General features: G+C 62.3%; 1 protein-coding gene across 1 annotated transcript; it reads left to right on the top strand.

The window, feature by feature from the left end:
* The first annotated feature begins 61 nt into the window (after window positions 1-61).
* Window positions 62-10,800, top strand: SIPA1 (signal-induced proliferation-associated 1). The gene is made up of 16 exons (XM_038563914.1): window positions 62-156; window positions 2,468-3,228; window positions 3,940-4,067; window positions 4,154-4,330; window positions 5,404-5,578; window positions 6,248-6,351; window positions 6,611-6,768; window positions 6,849-7,464; window positions 7,648-7,922; window positions 9,063-9,284; window positions 9,399-9,510; window positions 9,606-9,714; window positions 9,806-9,907; window positions 10,001-10,055; window positions 10,253-10,331; window positions 10,422-10,800. The coding sequence occupies exons 2-16, from the start codon at window positions 2,556-2,558 to the stop codon at window positions 10,566-10,568; spliced, it is 3,132 nt and encodes a 1,043-aa protein (XP_038419842.1). The 5' UTR covers window positions 62-156; window positions 2,468-2,555; the 3' UTR covers window positions 10,569-10,800.
* Window positions 10,801-11,107: the final 307 nt, after the last annotated feature.

Below are 11,107 nucleotides of genomic sequence, written 5' to 3'. Positions count from 1 at the left end.
CCCGCCGCAGACTGCTCCCAGGCCGGCCCCGCCCCCTCCGCGCGGCCCCGCCCCCCGACGAGCCCCGCCCCCGAGGCGGAGCCGGTGCTGGAGCAGCAGCGGGAGAGGCAGCGGGACCCCAGCGCGGGAGGAGGCCACCAGGCGGGAGCCCCAGAGGTACCGGCGGGAGCGGGGGAGTGGAAGCACCGCGGTCGGGCCGGACAGGGGAAAAGGCTTGGCGTGGGCCCGGGGGGTGGATGTGTGGAAGGGGGTTCCTAGCCGCGTTCGCCGCCTGCACCCTCCTAACCTCTGGGCTCCAGCTCCAGTTCCGAGTCAGCGCGTCCACTCCCCTGAGTCCGACCGGCGGCCCCCACTTCTCGGCGTGACCGCCCGGCCCGGTCCGGCCAGTGTGCGGGCGATTGGATGAGGCGGTCCCTGACTCCTCTGGGCGGCGCTGGCGGCTGCCCCTAATGCCGGCCGTGTGTGGGACGACCCCGCTGTCCCGGCGCTCCCCTTGTCGCGAGGCGGCCTCCTCCCCAGCCTTTGCGCGCCGGCCCCTAGTCTCGGGCCTGGCCTGGGAGGAAACATCTGTCGCACCCCCTGGCAGCAGAAATGGGGTCATGACCTCCAGATGTGCTGGGAAGCATCCAGCGCCTCCTCCTGGGGCAGCCAGGCCTTCCGGATCTGTGGGGGCGGGGCCGGCCCTCTCCCCCCAGTGACACAGGCTGAGAGGAATGTCCCGGCCTCAATGGACCCTGTGTGAGGCTGCCGGGTGGGGGGCAGAGCTCAAGAACACCCCCCAAGGCAGGGCCAGAGCCCAGCATTGGGCCGGAACAAGAGGCAGCTCATGGGCTGTGCACACACACATAGGCAGAGCTCAGCCCACACAGAGCAGAGGCCCACTCGGCTTCCCTCTCATGTCCCCTCCCACCCCAACACACACATCACAGCCCAGGCCGAAGAGCTCGGCCCATGGAGCGAGCGCCTGCCTCACCACCACGTCCTTAACACATGGTCAGCTTTACACTCTTGAACCTTCTTGCGGTCTCCCCATGGTGTTGGGAAAGGGCAGAAGGATTAACCCCATTTTAGAGATGAGAGAACAGAGGCTCCGGGTCCGTGGCAAAGACGGGACTCTTTCTTCTAAGAGAAACGGGAGGAGGCACTCCAAGCTTCCTGGAGGCCCACACTTGCTTGGTCCTGGAGCTTTAGATGAGGGGTACACGGAGCCCCTGCCCCCACCCTGTCCTACCCCAGCCACTCACAGTGTCACTGGAGGATGCATGAAGACCTGCCAGCAGTTGTCTGTGTTCTTAGTGGAGCGTCCCACATCCCTTCCCTGCCTGCCCACACCTGCTGGGGTTCACTTGGGGTGGCTTCCCCTCACTTTCTCACACTACCCTTTGCACCTGCCCCTGGTCGCGACATTTCCGCATCTAGCAGGTCCCTGGGGCCTTGGGTGTCTCAGTCTTACATCCTGTGAGACTTTGAACCTCAGCCCAACCCCCACTCACCCAGCACCCACAAACAGGAGTGGGCAGGTACTACACTGTTTAGGCCCCAGAGATTGACAGACCCCAGATCCTAGCTGTAACATGGAATTACTTCAGGAGAGAACATCCCCTTTTCTGGACCTCAGTGTGACCCTTTGTCACATGAGGTTCAGCCTTCCCTGTCAGCATCAGTGAGTCCAGGTAGGCAGAGGACCCGTGGGTCCCAGTTCCTGCAAAGGGGCTCCAGCCTTGTGACCCCTCCCCCTGCCGCCAGGCATGGCCACAGTAGCTTGCAGAGAGTGAGCCTGGGCCTGTCCTTTAGGTCAGGGTGATGGGTCCCATGACTGAGCTGGTGTGACCCCAACACCTTCCTCAGGATAAGGGGCCGGGCTCAGAGCTGGGGCCACTTCCTGTGCTGAAGGAAGTCCTCTTGCCGTTTCTGTTGCCCTGCCAGTGTCCCCTGGGAACCCCTGTGTCCTTGAGGTATTGGAGTCAGAGGGCCAGGGCACCGAGATCCAGCTTCTGGGTGCCCAGCTCCTCAGGGACCCTGGAGGAAGTGGGAGGGGCAAGTCTCTGGGGACAGGACGTCCTCCCTTTGTCAAGCGGGCAGGACCCAGACACCAGTGGCCCCATGGACAGATCATCTGTCCAACTGGGCCAGGACTTGGTGGGGACCCTTATTCTGGTCCCAGGCCAAAGCCGAGGTGTGTGAGTAGGAACCGAGGGAGCCCGGCAGCCCCAGGGCCACCCAGGTTCCCAGATCCCCAGGGCTAAGGCGAGGACAGCCCAGTCCCCAGCCCTGCCCAGCACTCCGTGGAGGAGGGGGCTGGAAACCTCAGCCTTAGGCAGACAAGGAAGTGGCCAGGAAAGCGGAAGCGGCTTTGATGGTCGCGGAGGGGGCCGGAAGCCACCCTGTGCGTGGTGGAGGACCAGGCTGGTGGCCCGGGTTCCTGTTTTCTCCCCAGGCCCCTCTGAGCAGCCCCCTCCTCCCTCAGGGCAGGAGCTGGCCTGCCACTCGGGCACCGACCACCTGTGCCCGCCAATGCGACCCGGCCCCCGGCGAGCCAGGCCCACGGCACGCCCATGTGGGCTGGCGGTGTGGGGAGCCCGCGGCGGGGCGCCGCCCCTGCGCCCACTGATGACCTCTTCGCCCGCAAGCTACGCCAGCCGGCCCGGCCCCCGCTGACCCCGCACACCTTTGAGCCACGGCCAGCCCGGGGCCCGCTCCTCCGCAGCGGCAGCGACGCTGGCGAGGCCCGGCCCCCCACACCGGCCAGCCCCCGCGCCCGTGCCCACAGCCACGAGGAGGCCGGCCGCCCCGCCGCCGGCCCTACCCGGCTCTTCACTGACCCGCTGGCCCTGCTGGGGCTGCCAGCCGAGGAGCCAGAGCCCGCCTTCCCGCCAGTGCCTGAGCCCCACTGGTTTGCCCACTATGATGTGCAGAGTCTGCTCTTTGACTGGGCTCCGAGGCCGCGGGGGACGGGGGGCCATGCAGAGTCCGCCTCTGGGACTCTGGCCTCTGCCGAGGACCGATCTGCCAGCTCGGACCTACTGCTTGAAGCGCCCGGCTTTGTGAGTGAGCTTGGGGGTGAGGGCGAGCTGGGCCTGGGTGGCGCCGTGGCCCCACCTGTGCCGCCTGCGCTGCCCAATGCGGCCGTGTCCGTTCTGGAGGAGCCGCAGAACCGAACTTCAGCCTACAGCCTGGAGCATGCAGACCTGGGTGCTGGCTACTACCGCAAGTACTTCTATGGCAAAGGTAAGGGGAGGGCTTCCTGGCTGGGCAGCCGTCCCTGTCACCTGAGGAGCACACGGTAGAGCTCATGAGTTGTCCTCTCCCTGTTAAGTTCCCGGCCACATGAAGGATCAGGCTCTGCCTCTGAGGCCAAGGCTGTGCTGCGGAGCCTCGCTTTAACCACCTCCCTAAGTAAGGCCTTTGGCCTCCATCTGATTCATCCTCCTATCCCTGAGGGCTGGGGAGAGATTTCCAATCAACGTTTGTGGGAAGTGAGAACTGAGGCCTGAATACCTCTGCACCTGAGAACCTTGTTCTCGTCAGTGTCCAGAAGGGAGGGTCCAAGACATCCTGCCTCAGAATCTGGGCGTGGCGGGCACGGCCTTGCCAAGGGGGCGAGGCATGGGACCAAGCCTCCTAGGGGAGGATCTAGGCCTGGAAGCAAACAGGCATTGGTCCCCTGCGTCTGGGGCAAGGTGTGATGTGTACAGAGCCGCCAAGGCGGCTAGGCGTCGGCTGGAGTGTCAGGGAGCCTGCACGAATAGGGATTTGGCAGCAGAGGGAATGAGCCTTAGTCTAGGGTCTAGACTAGGTTGATGGTTTAGTCTCAGGAGTCATCACTAGGTGATGAAATGGGGCGTGGGCAGGGTTTAGCAATGGGTGTGGTCGAGCCCCAGTGGGACTCCCAGGGGCGCAGGAGCGGTCATCCACTGCCCTGGCTCCCCTCCTCGTCAGAACACCAGAACTTCTTCGGACTGGACGAGGCCCTGGGTCCGGTGGCAGTGAGCCTGCGGCGGGAGGAGAAGGAAGGCAGCGGAGGGGGCACTCTGCACAGCTATCGAATCATTGTGCGGACCACACAGGTGGGCCGGGGTCATGGGATCAGACCGCGGATTGCCTCCTCGGAAACCTGTATGGATTCTGAGGGTCCCTACATTCCCCTCCTCAGCTCCGGACCCTCCGCGGCACCATCTCTGAGGATGTGCTGCCGCCGGGGCCCCCAAGGGGCCTGTCCCCTAGAAAGCTTCTGGAGCACGTGGCTCCGCGGCTGAGCCTGACCTGCCTGCGCCTGGGCTCAGCGTCTCCGAAGGTGCCACGCACGCTACTCACTCTGGATGAACAAGTAGTGAGTAGCCAGTGTCCCCCCACCCCCACCCTCAGCTTAACGGCTATACCTGGTTGCCATCCAGCTTGTCCAGATGGGGAGCACTGGGGAGCCATGGAAAATATGAGAGGCAGAGCAGCCCTCTGGTTGTAGTATGGGAGCCAGACTGGAGGAGCAGGGAGGCCAGGCCAAAGGCTGTTGCATTCATCCAGGCCAGACCTGGTGGTGATGATGGCAGAAGTGAAGAGGAGGTGACAGTCCAGGGATAGATAGGTGGGATGGGAGGATCCAGTGAGAAGATGAGGTGCCAAGGTGAGGAAAGGACATCTGGGCAGCTGGAGAAGGGTGTCTGGAGCTCAGAAGAAAGGTGTGGGCTGGGGGCAGAGACTGGAGTGTGTTCCCATGGAGGCAGCTCTTGCAGTCACTGAGGGCGAAGACTGTGGTAGAGAAGAGGCCCAGGCCTGAGACAACAGGGTCGCTAGGGGCTCAGGCAAAGTAAAGTTCCAGCTCCCTATGGTGAGAGTGTGCCAGGATGAAGCCATGCTGTGGGCCCTCAGGGGAAGCTGGGGTTTAGGAGCTGGAGTGGAAGTGGGGCTGCAGGGCTTAGGAGGGATGAAATGAAAGCAGGGGCTGTGCTGTAGACAGGGCCAGAGCCAGAGGGGCCAGAGCACCTAGAGCTGTGCGTGATTGACCCCAGATGAAAAGAAGCCAAAGGAGCCGGGCGCAGGGTGAGCCGAGATGGTACAGGGTCAAGGCCTCCAGGGGCTGGGCTGGGGGTGCCGGGATTCCAGGGAGGGAAGGACAGGCTAGCCTTGAGATAAAGAGGGTGACAATGTGAACATTTATTGGGATTCAGGATCCTTTCCACCAATCACCTCCACTGTGATCATGTGAGAACTGACCGCCTCCCAGTCCCTTCCCACCTGTGACTTCACTACCTTCCTGAGCACTGGGAGCAGGCATCTTAGGAGTAGAGACCCAGAGGCAGCATAGGGAGGGTGATGCTCAGGGCCCTGCACAGAGATAGCACAGCCACCCTGGGCATCCCCAGAAGCTGTGGGTACAGGGCCTTCTGACTGTGCCCTCCCCTGCAGCTAAGCTTCCAGCGCAAGGTGGGCATCTTGTACTGCCGCGCGGGCCAGGGCTCGGAGGAGGAGATGTACAACAACCAGGAGGCGGGACCGGCCTTCATGCAGTTTCTCACCCTGCTGGGCGACGTGGTGCGGCTCAAAGGCTTTGAGAGCTACAGGGCCCAGCTGGACACCAAAAGTGAGGCCCAGGGGCTGGGGAGTGGGGCAGACCCGTGCCGAGGGGCAGACAGCCTCCATGAGAACCAACTGCCTTGTCATTTCTCTGTCCCGCATTGTCCCGGGCCTGGGGCTGGGGTTGGAGAGCTCTTTGGGTAGGCTGAGGACGCGGGTCAAAGGCCAAGCAAGCCATAGGCTGGAAGGAGCAACTAGGGTGGTGCCCCTGCTGCCTGAGCTGCAGCCAAGGGGGTTTTGCGGGCACCACGCCTGCCCCTCAAATACACATATTCCACCAGCTCAGCTTCCTGGGGAGCGCCCCTGCCTCCCTGGTTGGAAGGGCCCCAGGGCCCCTTCTGGAGCACCGGTCTTGCCTCCCACTCTCAGCAGCTCCACACATGCTGGTGCCTGGGCCAATATCCATCCTCTCCTGGGACTTCCACCCCCTCATCCCTCATAGCAGGCCATTCCTCATTGGGTCATCATTCTCTCTCAGCAACCCCATGACCGGAGCCTGGAGGCCGGAGCCTGGTGGGGAGGGAAAGGGAGCAGCCAAATCTGAGGCCCTTAGACTTCAGGGCCTGGTGGCGTGAAGGGGTAGCCCATCTGTTGGTTGGGGTCATAGGAGCTCCAGACTGCAGGTAGAGATGGCAAGTTCAAGCAGATCCCCCCTCCTCTCCCTCTGCGGCCACAGCGGATTCCACAGGCACGCACTCCCTCTATACCACATACCAGGACCACGAGATCATGTTCCACGTGTCCACGATGCTGCCTTACACCCCCAATAACCAGCAGCAGGTGTGAGGGGGCAACGATGGGGCTGGGGGAATGCCAAGGGCTTCTGGGGGACCAGGGAGAGGTATTGTGGGGGCGGGGGCATTTGAACCTTGGCCTAAGTTCTCCTGAGCTTTAACAACCCTCCCCAAAGACAAACACCCAGGCTTCACCAGGGGCAGGTCGGGGAGCCACTGATACCCAGGCTCTGCCCTGACTGAATGAGGAGGGGCCTGGGGGACAGACAGGTCCAGCTTACATCCCCCACCGTTCTAACTCCCAGCTCCTGCGCAAACGCCACATTGGGAATGACATCGTGACGATCGTGTTCCAGGAACCTGACAGCAAGCCCTTCTGCCCTACCACCATCCGCTCGCACTTCCAGCACGTGTTCCTAGTGGTGCGGGCTCACGCACCCTGCACTCCGCACACCTCCTACAGGTGGGTGCCTAAGTGCTCCTGGTTCTGCCGCTGTCAGGGATCCTCCCAGTTGCCCCTAATTCCCGCCTCCCTCCCCCCAGGGTGGCCGTGAGCCGCACCCAGGACACCCCGGCCTTTGGGCCAGCTCTGCCCCAGGGCGGAGGCCCCTTTGCCGCCAATGCCGACTTCCGTGCCTTCCTGCTGGCCAAGGCGCTCAACGGCGAGCAGGCAGCAGGCCACGCACGCCAGTTCCACGCCATGGCCACGCGCACGCGTCAGCAGTACCTGCAGGAGCTGGCCACCAACGAAGTGACCACGACGTCCCTGGACTCGGCTTCGCGCTTCGGCCTGCCCTCCCTAGGCGGGAGGCGGCGGGCGCCCCCTCGGGGCCTGGGGGCCGAGCTGCAGGCGGCGGGGGCTCTGGTGTGGGGCGTGCGAGCTGCGCCTGGGGCGCGGGGCGCGGCGGGGGCCGGGGCCGAGGCCGGCGGGCTGGACGACGCCGAGGTGCCCTGCCTGCTGGGCGTCTCGGCTGAGGCGCTGGTGCTGGTGGCGCCGCGCGACGGCCGCGTCGTCTTCAACTGCGCCTGTCGCGACGTGCTGGCCTGGACCTTCTCCGAGCAGCGGCTCGACCTGTACCACGGCCGCGGGGAGGCGATCACACTGCGGTTCGACGGGGCCCCCGGCCAAGCCGTGGGCGAGGTGGTCACGCGCCTGCAGGTGAGGCCCCGCGGTGGGGGCGATAGGGCGGTAGGCGATCCGGGCCGGCCCGCGCTTGGCCAAGCTGGGAAGGGGGAGGGGGCCCGGGGCAAGTGGCGCTCTGAGCCCCAGGAGGCCCCTCTGCCTGGGACCCCGCGGGGGGCGGGGGGCTGGCGCGCCCCGCTCACGCCCCGCCGGCCCTAGGTGGTGAGCCGAGGCTGCGAGACCCGCGAGCTGGCGCTGCCCCGCGACGGCCAAGGCCGCCTGGGCTTCGAGGTGGACGCCGAGGGCTTCGTCACACACGTGGAGCGCTTCACGTTCGCAGAGACCGCGGGGCTGCGGCCCGGGGCGCGCCTGCTGCGCGTGTGCGGCCAGACGCTGCCCACGCTGGGCCCCGAGGGGGCTGCCCGGCTGCTGCGCTCGGCGCCCAAGGTCTGCGTCACCGTCCTGCCCCCCGACGAGAGCGGCCGGCCCCGCAGGTCAGGGCGGGGACGCGGGGAGGTGGGAGGAGCAGGCAGCGGGCCCCCCGGAGCCTGTGCCTCCCGCGTGGCCATGAGCGTTCGCCCGAGAATACACGATCCCATGAGGAAGGCTCGCCTCCTCGGGAGAACCCCGCGTCTCTTAATCTGAGTCACATACGTGGAGTGAAGCCAATTGAGCAGGCTGTCTTCACTGCTCATTATTTAACAGCAGCCCTAACTTTTTTTTTAAGTTTAAAAAAATTATTTAGAGAGAGTGAGAGAGCGGGAGCAGGGGGAAGGGCAGAGGCAAAGGAGAGAGCCTCAAGCTGACTTCAGGCTCAGCTGAGTGCAGAGTCCACGCCAGCTGGATCTCGACCCAGAGATCACGCCCCGAGTCAAAAATCAAGACTCAGATGCTCAACAGACTGAGCCACCCAGGCGCCCCTACAACCCATCTTTTTTTTTTTTTTAAAGGATTATCCACAGAACATACATGATTAATGACTTGCTGCCTTAAGCCAGTATATGTGAACTTTCTCTGTAAAGGGCCAGATAGTAAATATTTAGGTTTTCTGGGCTATCTGGTCTGTGCTACAGCTACACAGCTCTGCTGTAGCACAAAAGCATCCCTAGATGATTGGTAAATGCAGGAGTTGTCTTTATTCCACTAAAACTATTCGTGGACACTGAAATTTGAATTTTATTGATTTTCACATGTCATGAAATATCCTTTTTATTTCTTTCAACTATTTAACAATGTACAAACCACTCTTGGCTCACAGGAGTACAAAAATAGGCATAGCTGCTAAAACAGAAAAAGGCACAGGCTGGATTTGGTTCCCAGGCAGGTTTTAGATCTCTATACTAAGTGATTTACCTGTGTTATTATTGAAAGCTTCACAGCAAGCTATAAATCTACTCTTATCCCCATTTCACAGATGGAGAAATCAATGTTTGGAGTGAGTTGCCCAGGATACACAGGGGCAGCACTGGGTCTGGAAAAATAGCTAGTAGTCAGGCAAACATTTTCCATTGTTAGGGAGTTTGGAGAGTTCTCCTCCTGGAAGTGAGCCTCAGGCGCATTTGGGAGTAGGTTTGGAGATGCAGGACACTGGTGACTGGGGGTTCCTGCCTGACACTGCCCATTCCTCCCCGCAGGAGCTTTTCGGAGCTGTACACGCTATCTCTGCAGGAGCCCAGCCGGCGGGGGGCCCCAGAGCCGGTGCAGGATGAGGCCCTGGGGGTGGTGACCCTGCTGCCCAACACAAAGCAGCTGCTGGAAGTGTGCCTGCACGATGGTGGCATTCCCACAGGGCCTGGGGATCTGGCTGAAGAGAGGACTGAGTTCCTGCACAGCCAGAACTCACCATCACCCCACAGGTGCCGTCTTTCGGCCTTCCCTCTTCAGCCCGGTGAGGCTGGACAGGCACGGTCTGTAAAGACCAGAGCCATGGGGTGCAGCTTCTCTTGCTGAGCTATCTCTGCTCTCCCCAGCTCCCTGTCAGACGAGGCCCCAGTCCTGCCAAACACCACCCCAGACCTCCTCCTGGCCGCCACAGCCAAGCCGGCAGTACCCAGTATTGGCAGAGAGACATCCCCCACCCAGGTAAGCAGAAACAGGACTCTGGAGCCCAAAGAACAGGGGTGGGCACAGTGGTGATGGTGGACATCACTGCATCCATACTCATTAATACCGTCCAGGATGGGCCAGACAGCTCCAGTGGTTGTGAGGAGAGTGGACACCCGGCCCCCGAGCTGAGGGCCTCCTTCCTTCCACGAACCTTGTCTCTGCAGAACTCCATCAGCAAAAGTGAGTCTCAAGCAAGGTGGGGTATGGGGGTGGGGGCTCAGAGGAGCTGGCTTGGGCTTCCCTGGCTGAGCCCACCTCCTTGTGCCCATAGTCATATCCGAGGCGGGCAGTGAGACCCTGGAAGACGAGTGGCAGTCCATCTCGGAGATCGCCTCCTCTTGCAACACCATCCTGGAGTCACTGTCTCGGGATGGTAAGGCACGAGGCACTGGGGGTCAGAGCCAGGATAGGGTAGGGCTCTTTCTCCTTTTACCTACCTGCTCTAATGATCGCTGTCTCCCCACAGGACAGCCCATCCCAGAGAGTGGAGATGTGAAGGAAACTCCAAAGTCTGATGCTGAGTAAGCCTCCCTGTGGTGATCTAGCCCCTTCACTGTGCCCATGTGACCATACACGAGTTAAGCACTGTCCCAGGCAGGGCTCTGCCTTCCCCCATATACAAGTCTGCAAACGCGCCCATCTCATTTAAGTGGGCCTGGGAGCCAGCCAGAGGTACTGCTGCCGACCTGGTCCCATGACCTGACCCTTATGTCCTCAGGCCAGAATCTGGGAGCCTGTCCGAGAAGGTCTCTCACCTGGAGTCCATGCTCTGGAAGCTGCAGGAAGACCTGGAGAAGGTGACAGGGTGGGCTGGGGGTCGGCAGGGAATTACAGGGCTGCCCTGGGAAAGGAGCCAGCGCTCTGACACACGCCTTCCACCACCCCAGGAGAAGGCAGACAGGGCAGCCCTGGAGGAGGAAGTGCGGAGCCTGCGGCACAACAACCAGAGACTGCAGGCGGAGTCGGAGAGCGCAGCCACCCGCTTGCTCCTGGCCTCCAAGCAGCTGGGCTCACCCACCACCGACCCGGTCTGAGCTGTCTGGCCCAGCTGCAGCCTGGCCACGGACCTGCTTGAAACTGCTCAGGTCATCAGGATACCTGGGCCCCCTGGGGCCCTGGGCCCTCCTCAGGAACTCTCTCTTAGCACTGCCCCCCAACTCCCCCGCTGGATACTTGGTGGTGAAGTTGCCCTTCCCCCATCCTTTGTGTGTAAATATTCTGTGGAGAAAAGGGGACTTCAGGGAGTAAAGAAGCCACTACTCTGTGTCTGTGCGGGTGTTCATGACATGACTAGGGGGAGAGGTTTTGCCCCCAGAGGCTCCAGCCAAGTCCCCAGGACCACTCAGGACAGGCCTTTGGAACACTGGCTCGGGGTTAGGTTGGCACTCACTGAGGGCTTCTCGGGTGCTAGGCCACCCGTTGGCTTCTCTCACAAACACTGGTCTGTTGGGAAGCAGATGGTCACATCCCACACCTATTCTGCATTGTCGGGGGAGCCAGCCCCAGCTAGGCCCTTTTCCTGGAACCAAACGTGAGGGATGGAGATCAGGGGCAGAGGGACAGACGTGGACCT

This window comes from Canis lupus, chromosome 18, assembly GCF_011100685.1.
Source record: "Canis lupus familiaris isolate Mischka breed German Shepherd chromosome 18, alternate assembly UU_Cfam_GSD_1.0, whole genome shotgun sequence".
NCBI lineage: Eukaryota > Metazoa > Chordata > Mammalia > Carnivora > Canidae > Canis > Canis lupus.
The sequence above is the reverse complement of the archived record's forward strand: the minus strand, read 5'-3'. Positions and strand labels throughout refer to the sequence as shown.

Coding starts and splice junctions, on each gene's coding strand:
- SIPA1 (XM_038563914.1), top strand. CDS start 2,556: ATGTGGGCTGGCGGTGTGGGGAGCCCGCGGCGGGGCGCCGCCCCTGCG. Junction 9,511..9,605: donor GAGAGACATCCCCCACCCAG/GTAAGCAGAAAC, acceptor AATACCGTCCAG/GATGGGCCAGACAGCTCCAG. Junction 10,332..10,421: donor TGCAGGAAGACCTGGAGAAG/GTGACAGGGTGG, acceptor CCACCACCCCAG/GAGAAGGCAGACAGGGCAGC.